Genomic DNA, 18,278 nt, shown 5'->3' with positions numbered 1-18,278 from the left:
TTAATTGTCTACTGAAATAGATAATATCTTCCAGTGGACATTTAAAACAGGCCTCCCAGGCTCCAGTCTGTCCTTGATGGTATCTTTGCTACATAATTACAGACAACAACACCAGCCCCAAGATTCACCAGCACCAGTGGACAGTCTCCTGAAATCCGTTCTCCTCCAGCTAAAATCCAGAAACTGACTAATGGACAGTATCGGGCCGCTGACCACATTATACTGCATTTTATTACATTATCTAGATACAAACATCTTTTCATGTGGCTCCCAAGAAAATGACTGGCTTCAGGAAATTAAAAACAAGCAAACAAACAAATTGAAAGAAAAGAGAAATTGCAGACAAGTGAGAACAGTTTGGCCAGCCAGAAAAGGTTTTTCTTAACCATAATTTGAAAGACTTTATGGCAATGTTCATGTTTAGTTAAGTATGGTGACTAATACTGCCAAGCTATTGGTCACCTTTTTTTAAAAACTTAAAATAATTCCAAATAAGTTTAAATGTGATGTCACACTCAGTAACCTGCCCCCCCCAAAAAAATTCCCTTATTTTGGACATTATAGAAATTATTTTTCTCTTAACTCCCATCAAAGGGAGTTCAAAGGAAGCAAAGGAATGTTGAACGAGTAGATAGAGAACATTGCTCCAAACTGCGGTCGGCCAGGGACAACCACATGTTTTTCTGTCCTTGACTCTGCCACAGACTGTCACATGTGTGAGTTTCAAGTACATTACCCAAGTTGTTGACTACCTCACAAGTTATTCAGAAACGAAGTGTTTGTTTGGTTTTGAGGAGTTAGAAACCTGTGGGAAGAAACAAAATAAGTCAGTCAGAGAAAGACAAATATCATGTAATTTCACTCATATGTGGAATTTAAGAAACAAAACAGATGAACATAGGGGAAGGGAAGGAAAAATAAAATAAGATAAAAACAGAGAGGAAGGCAAACCATAAAAGACTCTTAACTATGGAAACAGACTGAGGGCTTGGAGGGGTGTGGGTTGGGGGGATGGGGTAACTGGGGGATGGCCATTAAGGAGGGCACTTGTTGGAATGAGCCCTGGGTGTTGAATGTAAGTGATGAATCACCGAATTCTGCTTCTGAAACCAATACTACACTGTATGTTAATTAACTTGAATTTAAATTAAAATATATATATAAAAAAATAAATAAAATAAAATATATATATAAAATAAAAAAGAAAGAAATCTGTAGAAAGAGAAACTAAAGTTTCAAAAGAATAAATGCCCTGTCAAATATGAAGTATTTACTAAGATCTGATTGCCAGGCCAAAATCTGAACCATCCTTCCATCTAGGTTCAGGCTGGGGTGGAGGAATGTCCCCAAGGCCTGAGGTGCTCTCGGGGGAGCCACTCCCAAGCTTGGAGCACAGCAGCTACTGATCGTTCCCCCTAGTAACTGTGGAGCTGAGGAGGACAGGACAAGGCATCATGTAGAATCTGGGTTATTTCCTTCCTGTATCAGGGTCAAAGATGGCAGTCAGAATCCCCTGGGATGCCCTAGGGCAGCACTGGAATTCTCCTGCTCTCCCCAGACACAATCACTAAGCTGCTTCTCCAGTCAAGACAGATTCTTATTCTTTGACCTCAATAAGTAAGAATCCCCATGTCCACTTTCAGAATGAGGAGACTTAGACAACTCCTAATCTCATGGGGCTTAATTGTTAAAATAATATTAAGTAGAGTGCCTGGGTGGCTTGGCCGGTTAAGCATCTGCCTTTGCCTCAGGTCATGATCCCAGGATCCTGGGATGGAGTCCCACATCAGGCTCCCCACTCAGCGGGGAGTCTGCTTCTCCCTCTGCCCCTTCCCCAGCTCATGTGCTCTCTTTAAAAATAAATAAGATATTTAAAATAATAATAATAATAATAACATTTAAACACAAGTTCCAGAGGTAGACGGACATAGATTTGAATCTCACCTCTTTCAGCTGGTGGCCATAATTCGCCTCTTCTGATCCCCCAGTTGTCCCATTTATAGATTAGGACAACGATGCCTTCCTTGTGGGGCCATCGCACATGGAAGATTCAATAAACAGAAGCTTTTATTATTACTATATAATGTTGATTGACTTGGTGGTAGAGCAAAACAAAAAGAGAAATACTCAGAATACAGAGTTTGGGGTGATAGGAAGGAACTAGTGAATCCAGAAGCTAGCAGACCCAGATCCATCCTGGATATTACCCACCAGGGACATGAGTGCAGCTGAAGTTGGACAGAGCTGTGCAGGGAGGGGGGGCCGCTGTCTTCACAGATAGGTCTCCACTGGGTGAACAGACCCCGCCCCCAAGCCTGGCTTCATCCTCAGAGGCTCAGAAACTCGCTCCCATCCAGAAATCATCTCAGGGAGGCTGACTTGGACCCACACAGACTCCTTCAGGCCTGGGCTTAGGACCAAATGGGCACAAAAGACACATCAGCCTCCCCAGCACATTCGCTCTCTAGAGCAAGCTTCGTGGGAAGTTCGGCAGTCAGGAGGTACCCAGAGGGTTTAAAATCCTAACAAAAAATGTTAATTTTATAACTTGAAGATAGAAAGGTACCGGGTCTTGTTATTCAGCTCCATGAGTCTCCACGATAAGGATACCTGACAGCCAGCCAGATACTCCCTGAAGATTCTGGTGTCTACCAGACAGCCGGAAGAGGGGTGAACGGTATACTCCCCGAGTGTCCTCTCCCTGCCTCTGAGGTTGACCAATTTCTCTATAGATCAACGCATTCCTTCTTTAGCTCTGTGTGTACTTTCTTCAGTCTCCTGCCTGGGGACTTCTCATTAATGTTCATGTTAGAGTTCAACTCCAAGAGCTAGGGAGACAATGGTATTTCCAGGTCTTAGTGGAGGGGCAAGGGATTGTCGGTGGACAAGAAGGATGGTCTAGAGGTGCAATGATCTCTGTCTTCCTCCCCTCTTGCAGAGCTAAAAGGACACAGAAAATTAGAGCAGAACCATCCGTGTTGGAAGAGAACACCTTCATTTTACAGACGCGACTTCCCAACATGGACAGCTTGGACCATACCCTCAGCTCTTTAAACCAAAATTTCCCCTCTAGCTTCTGCCCTTTTTCTGTCTTCTTTCCCTGGTCCTTATTTGGAGGTGGAAGGGAGGGGATCCTTCCAAGGAGGTAATGTGGCAACCAAACTGTAAAAACTAGAGTTCGGTGTTTTCCCTTGATGCTCCCAAGGGCAAAGTTAACCCGACTCAGGGCACAAGCCTGTGGAGTGAGCGGCAGTTGTTCTTGCCAGCCTCTCTCTAGAGGGTTCCCTAGGGGACCTTGCTGTGAAGCCTTCCGGCTGAATGCTTAGCTGGGTCACAGGCATCTCATCAAGCTGCTTCCTGTGCCCAAAGCAGTCACCAAAAAGTTATGATTATTTATTTCTTTTTAAGATTTCTTTATTTGAGAGCAAGAGAGTGCACGCACGAGCAGGGTGAAGGGCAGCGCTAGAGGGGAAGAATCCTCAAGCAGACTCCCCGCTGAGCGCGGAGCCCTCAATCCCCGGACCCTCCCCCCAGATCAGGGCCTGAGCTGAAATCAAGAGCTGGCCGCTTACCTAACTGAGCCACCCAAGTGCCCCCACAGTTATGATTATTTAAAAGAGCATGGACTTTGGGGCTCAGGGACAGCCAGAGCCCCAGGACCTCCCCCTTCCTGGGTCCATGCCTCCTCTCCCTCTGTGCTGCTGGGCCACTTGCTGTGTCACTTCTGTCTGCATTTCACATCACAAAGCATTTTCCTCCCTGTCCTGGCACAGTGATAGAGGCTCTGGAGACCATATAAACTCTTCGCTCTTTTTTTTTTTTTTTTAAGATTTTTGTTTGTCATAGAGAGAGAGAGAGAGCACAAGCAGGGGGAGCAGCAGCCCTGCCACAAACAAGGAGCCCAGGGAAGCACGATGTGGCACTCAATCTCAGGACCCTGGGATCCCCACCTGAGCCAAAGGCAGAGGCTTAACCGACTGAGCCACCCCGGCGCCCCTACCCTTTGCTCTTCTATTTGAAGTCAAGCTCCTGAGCCCTGCAGTGACTGCCCAGTGCTGGGTCACCACTTACATAAGTACTTACCGACTCATACCGTAGGTAACACTAGCAGGCTTCTGCAATTAGTGATGGAACACATCCTCTGTGTAGGGCTCTGGCCAAAACATGGCCTTCCAGAAACTAACACTGAAAAAAACGGACAATCCAGACTGTGAGACTGTTTACAAGACAATGGCCTGGACTCATTAGAAAGAAAGTCAATGTTATGAAAAGGAAAAGAAGATTACAGACTGATGTTGTTGTCTGACAGATGGTGGAAATGGTCACATCTGGGTTGTTCACCAGCGGCGCCCATGTGGCCCCTGAGCACCTTGGAATGTGGCCAGGATGACTGATGAGCTGATTTTTAAATGTATTCAATTTTAATTAATTTAAATATAAATAACCACACGTGGCTACTGGGTTCTGTACTGGACACAGCGTAGTTCTGCATTAAAATAAGATGAAAGAGGGATGCCTGGGTGGTTCAGTGGTTAAGCGTCTGCCTTCAGCTTGGGTCGTGATCCCACGGTCCTGAGATCAACATCAGGCTCCTTGCTCAGTGGGGAGCCTGCTTCTCCGTCTTCTGCTCCCCCTGCTTGTGCTCTCTCTCTCTGACAAATAAATAAAAACAATCTTTAAAAAAAAAAAATGAAAGAAATAAAAGAACTAAACACAATGCATGAATTTAGTATTCTAGATTAGAGGCAAGAAAAAATATTTCAATGCTATAGAAATATGTAAAGGTTCAGATACTCCTCAACTGAGGTTACTTTTCTTAGGTGTTATCATGGTATTGGGGTTTTGTAAGCAAATTTCATTATTAGGAGCTGTGTGCTGAACTATTTAGGGATGAAGTATGTATGACTTATTTTCAAATGATTCCCTACACACAAAGAGACAAAGCAGATGGGGCACAATGTTAGTCATTGAAATCCAGCTCAAAGACATACTGATATGCATTCAACTCCTCTTTCAAATTTCCTGTGGGTTTGAACATTTTCAGAATAAAAAGTGAGAAATCAAATGTAAAATGGAAGGAGGCAGACAGCCCTAGGAAGTGTGATAGTAACAAAACAAGGCTTACCACTTGCCCCAGCCTGCAAACAACTGTGTTCCAAACATGCATATGCAAATCAGTTGCTTGGCACTCTGCTTGGGCTTTCCCTCCCTCTTATTTATAACTGCCTCTCTCGGAAACTGCAACTTACTATGGAAGAAATATACCTGGCCCCCAACAAAGGGAGGAGAGAAACTGTGATGGGGCGGTGGGGGGGACACCAGGAACTTGCTAATCTTCCCTCTTAAATCTTTGGTCCTCACCTTTCTGATCTGGGAAACTTCGGGAAGTTCTTCTCACAGACAACAGGGCCCCAAACCAAAATTTTGTATTTGAAGTCTTTGTTTACTTTGCAACATGCTGGTTGCTTTTAAGTTAGATTATTATAAATTGGTCCCATAAGTGACTACAAGGCAAGCAGACTGTAAAAGCTACAGGTGTTGAGGGCTGCAGTGATAAAGGAAATGTTCATGGTGAGTGGACACGAAAGTCAGGCCTTAACAGCATTTCTCAAAGTGGAATCTGGTCTAAGAATCACGTTGGTAGCAAATAAAAAAATTTTCCCTGGATCACAATGTCCATATTTAACAAGTGCCCCGGGTGATTCTTGTGCACACAGAAGTTTGAGAACTTGAAGTGAGGTAAGAGAGGTTTGTGAAGAGAAGCCTGCAGGGTATTCTGATAGGTAAGGGGCCCTGGGCAAAGGTGCAAAGTCAGTAATGAAATAGGGCTTTTAAAGAGTATAAGGAACCTGACCTTGTTGAAGGGGGGAACTCCCATTTGAGATCAGGTGAGAGAAAATTGGTCAGGGAGGGTGGCAGGGTAGAGGGTGTTGGATACCAGCTCAGGAAGGTTGCTAAATCTTTGCATACTTGCTAGACAGTGGAAGGAACAATGATGTTTTAGGAAACTCATCCTGGCCAGTACGTAGGATGAACTGAAGACAAAGAAACTTGAATCAGGCAAACCAATGAACAAGTTATTGAAGATGATCGAGGTATGAGATCATGAAAGCCTAAACCAGGAAAGGGACCCTAACATGAAGCAAAAAGGGTGGGTGGAGAAATGTTTTGAAAGAAGAATCAGGGGGCTCCTAGGTGGCTCAGTGGGTTAAGCCTCTGCCTTCAGCTCAGGTCATGATCTCAGGGTCCTGGGATCAAGTCCCGCATCTGGCTCTTTGCTCTTTGCTGCGTCCCCCTCTCTCTGCCTGCCTCTCTGCCTATTTTTGATCTCTGTCTGTCACATAAATAAACAAAATCTTAAAAAAAAAAGAAGAATCAGATGATGTGGTGACAAGCTTTTTTAAAAGGAGGGGGCTATAAAGTAATGTGTGTAAAAGGAAGTGTTCATAACGCTCGAGGCCTGCAATAGCAAAAATAATAATAATAATAATAATAATAATAATAATAAAACTAATAACATGATTAAAAAATGGCATTTCTCCAAAGAAGACATGCAGATTGCCAACAGGTAGATAACAGAATGTTCAATGTCACTCATCATTAGGGAAATACCAATCAAAACCTCAATGGGATATTATTTCACACCTGTCAAGATCACTATTACCCGGGATGCCTGGGTGGCTCAGTTGGTTAAGCAGCTGCCTTTGGCTCAGGTCATGATTCCAGCATCCTGGGATCGAGTCCCACATCGGGCTCCTTGCTCAGCAGGGAGCCTACTTCTCCCTCTGCCTCTGCCTGCCATTCTGTCTGCCTGTGCTCTCTCTCTCTCTCTCTGTGATAAATAAATAAAATCTCTAAAAAAAAAATCACTATTATCCAAGGAAAAAAAAAAGACAACTGTAGGCAAGAATGTGGAGAAACTGGAACCCTTGCACACTACTGGTGGGAAAGCAAAATGGTGCAGCCATTCTGGAAAAACGGTATGGCAGTTCCTCAAAAAGTTAATCATAGAACTACCATATGACCCAGCAATCCCACTTCTGGGTAATTATGCAAGAGAATTGAAATCAGAATCTTGAAGAGATATTAGCACTACCATGTTCATTAACCTCTATTCACAAATAACCAAGCCATGGAAGCAACCTAAATGTCCATTGATAGACAAATAGATGAAGGAAAGGTGTGTATGCTTATAGTAGAATATCATTTAGCATTCTATAAAAGTGGACATTCTGCAGTAGGCAACCACGTGAATGAACCTTGAGGACATTATGCTAAGTGAAATGACCAAATCACAGAAAGACAACTACTCCATTTATATGATATCTAAAATAGACAAATTTAGGGGTGTCTGGGCATCCAGTTCTCGATTTGGTTGAGGTCACGATCTCAGGTGGTAGGATGGAGTCCCCAGTCAGTCTCAGTCCCCGGAGAGCTCAACGGGGAGTCTGCTTGAGATTCTCTTTCTCCCTCTGCCCAACCACCCGGCACTGTGTGCGAGCACACACATGAATGCCCTCTCTCTCTAGATAAATACATCTTTAAAAAAATAAAAATAAAAATATGGGGGCTCCTGGGTGGCTCAGTGGGTTAAAGCCTCTGCCTTCGGCTCAAGTCATGATCCCAGGGTCCTGGGATCAAGTCCCGCGTAGGGCTCTCTGCTCAGCCAGGAGCCTGCTTCCCCCTCTCTCTCTGCTTGCCTCTCTGCCTACTTGTGGTCTCTGTCTGTCAAATAAAATCTTGAAAATAAAATAAAGTAAATAAAAATATGGGGCACCTGGGGAACTCAGTTGGTTAAACGTCTGCCTTTGGCTCAGGTTATCATCTCAGAGTCCTGGAATCGAGTGCTGCTTCAGGCTCCCTGCTCAGCAAGGAGTCGTCTTCTGCCTCCCAATCTCCCTCTGAGCTCTCTCTCTGAAATAAATAAATAAAAGATTTTAAAAACAATAATAAAATAAATAAAAATAAAACAGACAAATTCATAGAAATAAAGGGTGGAATAGTGGTTGCCCAAAAAATAAGGGAGGGAGGAGTTGGGAGTTACTAAGCAATGGGCCTAAGTTTCAGTTAAGCAAGATGAGTAAGTTCTCGAGATCTGCTGTAAGACGCAGTACCTCTATGGCACACTTACACATTTGTACTTTTTGAATGGCGTCACACATTTAAAATTTTGTTAAGAGAATAGGTCTTATGTTAAGCATTCCTGCCACAGTAAAATAAAAATTTTTAAGTGCTCGAAGTTCAAAGCCTGAGTGGAAAGAAAAAACAATGAGATCAGTGACAAAAATGGGGAACCTGGAAAAGGAGCTCTTTTCATGAAGCTGTAGTAAGAGGGAAGCTATGAAAGGACATCCAAGTAGAGGTACCTTCATGGCAGTTGAACATAACCGATTGGAGATAAAAAAAATATAAATAAAATCAAGACTAAGAGATATATGAAGCCAGGGCACCTGGGTGGCTCTGTGGGTTAAGCCTCTGCCTTTGGCTGAGGTCATGATCTCGGGGTCCTGGGATTGAGCTCTGCGTCTCGCTCTCTCATCAGCGGGGACCCTGCTTCCTCCCTCTCTCTCTGCCTGCCTCTCTGCCTACTTGTGATCTCTGTCTCTCTGTCAAATATATAAATAAATAAAATCTTTTAAAAAGAGAGAGATGAAGCCAAGGACAACTCATTAAAGAATTTATCTATTTTTTTTTTAATTTTATTATTTATTTGCCAAACAGAGATCACAAGTAGGCAGAGAGGCAGGCAGAGAGAGAGGAGGAAGCAGGCTCCCTGCTGAGCAGAGAGCCCTATTCAAGGATCAATCCCACCACCCTGGGATCATGACCTGAGCTGAAAGCACAGGCTTTAACCCACTGAGCCACCCAGGTGCCCCTTCATTAAAGAGTTTAAAAAATGAGTGGCACCTGTGTGGCATAGGCGGTTGGTTGAGTGTCTGACTCTTGATTTCAGCTCAGATCCTGATGTTAGGGTCATGAGATTGAGCCCCACCTCAGGCTCCACTATGAAGTCTGCTTGAGAGTCTCTCTACCTCTCTCCCTGTGCCTCCTGCTAGTGTGCACACTCTCCTTTCTCCCTCTCAAATAAGTAAATAAATCTTTAAGAAAAAAAAAGAGAAAGAGTTTAAAGAATGATTAACTCAGGGATTAAGAGCCAAGCCTTAGAAAATAGCCCCTTTTGGGGGCTGTGGGATGCAAAAGAAACCATAAAAGAAAAAGGTGATTATCATCAGAAAGATAGGAGAATGAACAAGAAGGCCATGTGAGAAATAAATGTCACAGAGTAGTTAATGTCAAAGCCAATGGGAACTGAGAAGAGACTGCTGGAAAGGGGTCTCAGACATCTGGAAAGATGGGTAGCCAGCTTGACCTCCCATACCTGGGTTACAAACATTTTGGACTAAATACCTTGAGAACCATGCCAATGTTCTTTCCTCCCAGGGTATAAGTTATAGCCTCTCTGTCAAGAGACCTGGGCAGAGCTGTGTTTCCCATAGCCTTGTTGTTTTTTCTCTTCTCCTCTGGGCCAACAGCCCAGAGAACAGAGCTATTTTGCTTGCCATGAAACTCATGTCCCCTTAACTCTTTAACTAACGATGGGACAGGTCAGAAAAATTATGGGCTGAAAAATTTAAGTCATTGCAAAACTGTAGGTTAATCATTATTTATGAGCAACAGCAACAACAGATGGAGGAGGTCTCCCAGTGTGCTCTAATCGACTTCCATCCAGCTCAAGTGATAGGCTGGGAATGGTGGAAGTGAGAATGAGGAACTGTCTTTTGTTTTCTACCTTTACTGCTGTGGCCACTTATCAAATGATAATAACTGACATTTAATGGCATGAGATTTCCTAAGGGTCAGTCTCTTGATCAAATGTTCCCGAACCTGACTGATACTGGGTCATATGGCAAATAAAAGAGCTAACCTTCATATTCATAGGATCCTGGACATGTCTATCTTAAAGTAATTAAAGTAAATATAAGTAAAAATATATAAATAAATATATAAATATACAAATAATATAAATATATAAATAAATTTAAAGATATATAAATAAATATATTAAAGTAATAGCAAATGGACTTTGCTAGGAACATGAAGGATGAGGCTTGAGTTTCTATTAGTAGAATAATTTATGGAACCTATGGAATAATTTTTAATCTTAGTTCCATAAAACCTTTACTTAAAAAAATATATATTTTATTTATTTTTTTGAAAGAGAGAGAGAGAGCATGAGAGGGGAGAAGGTCAGAGGGCAGAGCAGGGAGCCCAACAAGGGTCTCGATCCCACGACTCCGGGATGACCAACCGGCTGAGCCACCCAGATGCCTCAGTTCCATAAAACCTTTAGATTATGCATAAGAAATCAATTTGGAGAAGGATTCAGGCAGGTGAAATCATGTGGGACAAAGAGCCTCCAAATGATCCTTCTATAACAGAATGACTTTAAAATAAGATTTCGAACCGTCGAAGGAGTTTGAAAGCCTTGAAATTAGGTGCAGATTTTGGGGGGAGTTCATGAACTACATTTCCCAGGTGGCCTCGCGGCGAGTTTCTGCACTCTTCTAGGTCTCTTCGCCGCGTGGTAACCTGGGAAACGTAGTGCTCCAAGCTGCCCCCCCCTCCTGACGCGTGCGGATAACTGGGACCGCGCAGCCTGAGGCGGTCCAGGGTCTCGGGAATCCAAGCGTGAGCCGCTCTTTCCCCCGAATTTGGTTTGTGCCGGGCGGGGAAGACCCCATCACCTGACCCCGACTGTGAAATGACCTGGCCCCGGGTTCAGTCGCCCCGGGCACCGCTCCGGGGAAGTCCCGGTGGGCGAGGCACCGCCGCGTCGGGTCCGGTTTCCCGGCAGCGAGGCGGGGTGGGGGAGAAGGTGCAAACAGCCCCGGGGCTCGGAGCTCGGGCCCTGGGCCCCACCCAGGCTGAGGCCGCGCGGGGAGGAAGCGCGTAAAGGCTGAGTGCGAAGTTTCCCTTTCTTTTTTCTCGTCAGAGCAGCCCCAACCGGCGGTGGGCTGCAATGCCGAACTTCAGTTTGTAGGGGGTCCGGAGCCGAAGGGGTTAAAACAGACGACTCCCTCCACACACACCTCCCCACCCACTCACCCACCCGCCGCCTCCTGCACCCGTCCGGCCCGCCAGCCATGGGCGGCAGAGATCACCTGTTCAAAGTGCTGGTGGTGGGGGACGCCGCGGTGGGCAAGACGTCGCTCGTGCAGCGGTACTCGCAGGACAGCTTCAGCAAACACTACAAGTCCACCGTGGGAGGTGAGACGTCGCCGCGGGGGCGGGGTGGACCCTCCGGGGGCTCGGTGGCCTTGGGTCCTTACTCGGCTCAGGAAGTCGGTGTCCGGGAGCCTGGAGGGAGTAGTACCTGCCGGGGTTCGATTTGCACGTTTCCCCCTTGGTTTCCCCCGATGAGGTTCACGCAGTCGGAGCTGACCGCCTGGAGAGGGACTGGGCGAAGGTGTGAAGAGGAGGAATGGGGTAGGGAGGTTGAGGAAATACGCAATGGTTCGTTTCTCGGGGGCACCGTGAACTCGGGTCTCCCGTAGCCTCCCGAGCGGTCATCCTCAAATCTCTGCGATTAGCCCAGGCCGCTGGGACCCCCTCGGGGAGGCCTCGTTGGGTGCCAGCTGGGGCCCTTGACCCGCATCTCACAGGTAGCTGATGAAGGAACAGGAAGGTGTCGTCTGGCCTTAAGGAGCCTCCCTTTGTTTGGGGGATGCCTGCGTGGGAGAGCCCCTGAGCCGCACTATCTCTGATGCTCACCAAGGCTGAGGAGCTCTGTGTATTTTTGTCCATGGATTGCTTAAAATAAAGACAGCTAGAAATTATTTAAGGTATCCGACCTGTCTTCCCACCCTCCTTTCTCTCAAGTTGCGGGGTTGGGGGGTGCGGGGTTGCAAGCGATGGGAAGGAAGGAAACACCAAGTTCATTCATTTCTTTTCAGGGACGGCCTTGGGCTCAACTTTTTGTCTTTCCCAGAAGTAGAACGGCCTTTTTGTTAAGGTCTTTAGTTGGGAAGAGTTGGCAAAAGGGGAGAGTTAACAAACATTAAGAGAACCTTTTTTAAGGAAAGAAACCTACACTAATGTAAATTTTGAAGATGGTTCCTTAGGGAATTAATCAATTGAATTAAATTTAAAAATTAACAAGCATGAACATTGCAATGAAAACATCCAGCAACATTTAGGATTTCCCTACCATTCTGCCCCAAACTCCTAAGTAATAGGAGGGCTCTTATTTCATGGGTTTGGTTAAAAGTGTTTCACTAATTAGTTTTTAGCAATGACTTTAGTTTTCCTTTAGTAAAGAATAATGGCTCTGGCTAATTTTTTTTTTTCAAGTGTTTGTTTATTCTCAATTTCCCCTAGCTTTCATTTCTGTCACAGATATGGAAAAATGTGTTTCCCATTCTGGGAAGTTCCTCTGTTTCTCTCCTCAAAAGATTGTCCCTGTAGCATACTCTTTCCGGCTTAGCTTCTGGAGTCTCAGCATTGGAGCACAGCTCTCAGGCACCTTCCATAGGGTGTCTTCTTCCTTAGAATCCTCTGGGACCTGTTCCCTTGACCCTATTCCCACCCAGAGTCATCCCTACAGCCTTGTGGAGGGTGTCGAATTCCCCCAGTGTTTTTCTCCTAATACAGTTGGATTAGAAACCAACAGTGAAATTGAATGTGGAAGATACAAAAGCCGCCACACTTACCTCATTTCCCCCTTTTGCCCTATCATCCCTTCCCCCAGAAAACCCCCCTAGACCTTCCAGAAACTGTTTCACTTGAGATCAGGAGTTGGTTTCATAATTGCTTCCATACCTCCTAACCCTAGCCTTAGGGACAAGTAGTATCAAATACATTAGTCTGTTGAGAGAGTAAAAGCTGAGGACCCCTTCAGAGAGTGGTAATGAGTTATCTGTGCTAGCTGTTCCAGTCAGAAGACCATGCAAATCTTGATCTTGGGGTCGTAAGTTCAAATCCCACGCGCTGGAGGTGGAGTTCACTTTAAAAATAACAGTGTTTTAAAAAGAGAGAATTGTCTGTTCCTCTCTTAAAAGCCTTTCTGTGGGCTCATCTCAACCCATTGAGAGCCTAAAAATAAATAGATAGGTGGGATCAGAATTGTATGTCTCTAGGGTTGTAACCGCATATTTGATCTGAGTTTATTCATGGATTTTTTTAAAGGTAAATTTTATTCAATTGTACATGTATTTTCAGTGGATTTTGCTCTGAAGGTTCTCCAGTGGTCTGACTCTGAGATGGTGCGGCTCCAGCTGTGGGATATTGCAGGTAGGCTGGGGAGATGGGATAGGAACCAAGGAAGACATTTTGGTTTAATCAGCAAGCTCTCAGAAAAAGGGGGGTAGCAAAACCAGAAGGATTTTTGTTTTGTTTTGTTTTAAGATTTTATTTATTTGTTTGAGAGAGAGCGAGAGCGCAGGAGTGGGAAGAGAGGTGAAGGGGCAGAGAGAAGCAGACCCCCACTGGGCAGGGAGCCTGATGGGTCCTGGGATCATGACCTGAGCCCATGGCAGATGCTTAATGGACTGAGCCACCCAGGTGTCCCACAACCAGAAGATGTTTTTCTGGAGCCAGAATAGTTGAGTTGTGGTGGATGGAGAGTGTTTGTAGATATTTCTTGTAGATGTTTTGCCATGAATAAATGTCAAGCCGTCTCTCTGTGGGTGGAATGGCTGGCAAGGCAGTAGATTATCCAGACCATAGGTGGGTGCTTTTTCCAGCGTTTCAGCTGACCTTGGGGAGAAAGAGGATCCCCAGAAAATAGAAACAATAATAACAATAGGTGACTTTTTTACTATGTGCCAAGCACTTTCCTGAGCATTTGAGATTCAGTGACTCGTTAATCCTCATCACAACCTTGAGAGGAAAGCTACTGCCTCTATGCCCGCTCTACAGATGAGAAGTCTGAAGCACTGGAAGCTTCCCTTGCCCAAAGTCATACAGATAGTAAATGACAGAGCAGGGACTTGGACTTGGGCGGTCTGGACTCAGCCATAGCGCAAACTGCCCTCCCCAACAAGGAAGGTAGAAAGGGCAGGGTGTTGGAGGGTGTTCTGAGACTGGTTCTCAGTATTACCTGCTCAAGGGCTCCCTCCTTTCTTCCCAGGGCAGGAGCGTTTCACCTCCATGACTCGACTGTACTATCGGGATGCGTCAGCCTGCGTTATTATGTTTGACGTTACCAACGCCACAACCTTCAGCAATAGCCAGAGATGGAAACAGGACTTGGACAGCAAGCTCACCCTGCCTAACGGAGAGCCCGTGCCCTGCCTGCTCTTGGCCAACAAAGTATGTGGTCAATCTAGGAAAAAGGGCCCTGGCCTCTCTCTGTGGTCGGAGAGTAAGCATGTCTAAAAGGCTCTCCGATTCCGGGCATCCATTTCCCCCTCTCAAGTTGGCAAAATCATCTCTACCTTCTTTCAAGGGATGCTGGGACTTTCTTTGGGAAGAATGTTGGCCAGATTTTAGATGCCGGTGTTCTCAGCCACTGGCAGAAAGGTTTTGCATCCAGAAGCATCTGAGCAGTGTTCCTCTTTGCCGGAAGTTTATGGTGTTGCTTTTTATGTTCTCTCTTTGCCAGTGTGACCTGTCCCCTTGGGCAGTGAGCAGAGACCAGGTTGACCGGTTCAGTAAAGAGAATGGTTTCACGGGCTGGACAGAAACATCAGTCAAGGAGAACAAAAATATTAATGAGGCCATGAGGTGAGTAGCTCGAGTTGTTCGGGGGTTAGGCACACAGATTTACCTGCCTTCTGCTGCCACGCCCCGGGACCTTCTTTCCTTTTCCTGAGCAAACCAGAGCAGACTGAGCCACTGGAATGTCAGCTTCTGAAGGTCAAGGATGCTCTCCTTTCCCAACGGGGGACAGAGGGGCATTTAAACCTCATGGCTTGACTGCATGCCATCTGGTGATAAGACAGACAAGGTCTGTCATTTCTCCCATTGTTTTATCCATTTAATCCATCTTCTGTCTGTTTTCCTTGTTTTTTAGAGTCCTCATTGAGAAGATGATGAGCAATTCCAGAGAAGATCTGTCTTTATCCACCCAAGGGGACTATATCAATCTACAGACCAAGTCCACCTCCAGCTGGGCCTGCTGCTCATAGCATCCGGCTTGTTTTTCTTCCTACGTTTAGGGGGTCTTTCCATCTCTTCCCTTCTGATGCCCACCCAGCAATCTTGTTGAGCACATTTGAACTGTCTCCTTCAAGCTGTCCAGAAGGAGGACCATCGTCACTAAGGAAAGACCTGGGACTCGTGTGTGTTTCTGCATCTGTCCGCAAGCTCCCGCTTGCTGCTGGCTCCCGGGGCTCAGTCCCTTCCGTATAAAGAAGATCACCTCATCCCCCAATTTGTGATCTAGGGTTTTGTGGGGAGCACTAGGGATCAGCACCTGTGGTTTAAGGATCCTAATTCCCACTTGTTTTTGCGTTTCTTTTTCCATTTGTTGTATGTGGGTATCTCAGTCTTATATGACTTCAGATTTTGAGGAAAATGAGAACCAAGGGCATTTTCCAAATTCAGTGTAGGTTATTTCTTTCAGATCCTTTCTGTCTTGGACTTTGAATTTAAACCTCTTGATTCTGAGACAGGCAAGGAGTGGGGCTGGATATCCATGGGTCATGGGTCACAGGAGGTAACCCAAAAGTCACACCATTGTTGAAACGTCTGAAGTCATAATTGGCTTTCTCTTGTCTTGGCTTCAAGAATAGTCAGGCTTTTAAACTATCTGTGGTGTGTGATGAGAGCCTTTCTTTCCCCCAAAGAAACAGTTGTCCCATTAGGGTTTTGTAGTATCTCCCTACCAGTGGGGTGGGAGCAGGGTTCACAAGGTTTCAGGGTTGATGTCTTGATGCCTAAGGCTGCAGGTGACATCGCTGGGCAGTGGTGCCCTGAAATAGATCTGTTCTTTACAGCCTGGGGAGTCTGAATGGAAGAGGGAGAGGTTAACAGGACAAAATCCTGCGGGGCCACTTCCTTCTGAGCACGTTGGTGCCTACCACTTACCAGCCATAGGAAATGCATTTTATGTGCAGACCTTTGTCTGAGTGGGGAGAGTAGACAGACAGAAAATCATTAAGCAATTTAAGTGCTAAATCGGGTAGGGTTTTTAGTATCAAATCACTTCTAGACAGCTTCATTTGTTGAATTCTCACAGGATGGTGATTTATAACCCACCCAAAGTTACGAATATTCTTTGTGAACTCAGAGTCCTAGAGTTCTTTGAAAGACACTTATTTTAAATACATTGTCCTAAATAAGTGATTCCCCAATCAGACTTACCAGAACCACCTGGGAAGTTTGTTCAAATTTTTAAAAAATCAAATGAGTACATTTTAAGATTTCTGGGTCCAAAACTCAAGCCTACTGAATCAAAATTTCCAGGCGCATAGTGTGGGAACATAACTGATTGTTTTTCAAACCTGCCCGTGTCATTTGACCAGCCTGGTTTGAAAGACACTGCTGGAGAATTTAGGAAAGATGCAGAGACCCAGGCATTCCCTGTGTAAATGATCCTGGGTTTCCCTCTGCTCTCTTTGCTCTCCAGGTGGTTCTGATACACCCCAGACTTTGGAAACTACTCTCCTAAGCGAATGATCAGAAGCCAAATATGAGAAGGAAAACAGGAGCCAGGCCTTCAGTGGTTGGTTGGTTGGTCTGTTTTTAATACCAGTTACTTTTTTTTATTTAAGATTTTATTTATTATTTGACAGAGGGAGACACAGCGAGAGAGGGAACACAAGCAGGGGGATTGGGAAAGGGAGAGGGAGAAACAGGATTCCCACTGAGCAGGGAGCCTGATACAGGGCTCGATTCCAGGACCCTGCGATCATGACCCGAGCTGAAGGCAGACACTCAATGACTGAACCACCCAGGCACCCCCAGTTACTAACTTTTGCACAGTGTTTTAAGACCTTGAAGTTCTTTTTTGTATTACCCTTTTCAAATAGGTTTTTATTACAATGATTCTGAAGATAAGAGTGGAATAGCAAATTTCCTTTACGTGAAAAGAAAATTGATTTTTATTTACTGGTTTAAACCTCTACAGACTCACAAATAAAGGTGAAATAAGTCTTGTATTCATGGTGGTTACTGGCTTTCAATGTGAGTTTATTAAAACTTAAGAGTATTAGGGAAATGGAGACTTTATTATTTATTATCTAATTTTATTTAAAGATTTTATTTCTTTGACAGAAAAAGCATAAGTAGGCAGAGCAGGAGGCAGAGGGAGAGAGAGAAGAGGGCTCCCTGCTAAGCAAGGAGCCTGATGCAGATATTGATCCTAGGACTCTGGGATCATAACCCGAGCCAAAGGCAGACGCTTAACCAACTGAGCCACCCATGTACTCCTATTTTTTAAATACCTTCTTTAAAAATGAAGGTAAATGTTATTCTATCTATTAATTTACTGGTATCAATTGCCTACTACTAATTCAGTACACGACATTCCAAATACCACTTGGAAATATGACCATTGTGGGAAATGGAATATGTTTTCTTTTTCTGTGTGCTGACTCAGGATTTACCTGCTTTTTCAAGCATTGCTGGTCATTCTGGATTTTCTCTCATAAGTAGTGACCATTATAAGGCTGAAACTAATTAAGGAAGAAATTGAAATATAACTAATTCCTCTCTATGTCTCTCTCCATAAAAAAAAAGGAAAGCAAATATTTTTAAAAAGAGGGAAATATTTATGTAATTAGAAATCTAATTGGGGGCGCCTGGGTGGCTCAGTGGGTTAAAGCCTCTGCTTTCGGCTCAGGTCATGATCCCAGAGTCCTGGAATCAAGCCCCACGTCGGGCTCTCTGCTCTGCAGGGAGCCTGCTTCCTCCCCTCTCTCTCTTTCTCTGCTTGCTTCTCTGCCTACTTGTGATCTCTGTCTGTCAAATAAATAAGTAAAATCTTAAAAAAAAAAAAAAAGATGTAATTATACAAAAAATAACTATATCCTGTTATTCGGATGCTACGTCTTGGTATAATTGTTTGGGACATGAATATTGTTGTGGCCCTTCCCTAGAGAAGGTTCCATATTTCAGACAGTATGCCCCTCCAGCCACTCAGCTGGTCTTTGGACAAAAAGAAAACAAGCATTTCCTGCAAAGTGTTTTTAAGAGACCCAAGGAAAGGCTGAGTACAGAGCTATGGGATTGTGACTGCCCTGGCTTTGGACTTAAAAAAAAAAAAAAAAAATCAAGATTTATTTATTTATTTGAGAGAGGAAGCTAAGAGGGGGTGGGAAGTATCCTCAAGCAGA

The 18,278-nt window shown here is 44.8% G+C and overlaps 1 protein-coding gene and 1 long non-coding RNA gene across 5 annotated transcripts; one reads left to right on the top strand and one right to left on the bottom strand.

The window, feature by feature from the left end:
- Window positions 1-213: 213 nt before the first annotated feature.
- LOC309849498 lies at window positions 214-7,911 on the bottom strand. The gene is made up of 4 exons (XR_014303731.1): window positions 7,778-7,911; window positions 4,084-4,185; window positions 1,945-2,023; window positions 214-805 (listed from the first exon to the last, which is right to left on the bottom strand). It is a non-coding gene; the product is annotated as an uncharacterized lncRNA (long non-coding RNA).
- A 2,671-nt stretch (window positions 7,912-10,582) lies between these two features.
- RAB29 (RAB29, member RAS oncogene family) lies at window positions 10,583-17,099 on the top strand. 4 transcript variants are annotated; one of them, XM_082702127.1, is made up of 6 exons: window positions 10,583-10,715; window positions 10,999-11,268; window positions 13,219-13,290; window positions 14,129-14,310; window positions 14,603-14,724; window positions 15,014-17,099. In XM_082702127.1, exons 2-6 carry the CDS (start codon window positions 11,145-11,147, stop codon window positions 15,126-15,128), a joined length of 615 nt encoding a protein of 204 aa, XP_082558253.1. In that variant the 5' UTR covers window positions 10,583-10,715; window positions 10,999-11,144; the 3' UTR covers window positions 15,129-17,099. The 4 variants fall into 4 exon arrangements, with proteins under 4 accessions (XP_082558253.1, XP_082558252.1, XP_082558255.1 ...); XM_082702126.1 differs by having other exon boundaries at window positions 10,585-10,715; window positions 10,994-11,268; XM_082702129.1 differs by having other exon boundaries at window positions 10,598-10,689.
- The last annotated feature ends 1,179 nt before the right edge of the window (window positions 17,100-18,278 follow it).

The sequence above is a fragment of the Mustela nivalis genome (genome assembly GCF_964662115.1).
Source record: "Mustela nivalis genome assembly, chromosome: 16".
In the NCBI taxonomy this organism is placed as follows: Eukaryota; Metazoa; Chordata; class Mammalia; order Carnivora; family Mustelidae; genus Mustela; species Mustela nivalis.
Note: the sequence above shows the minus strand (reverse complement) of the source record. Positions and strands in the feature narration are given on the sequence as shown.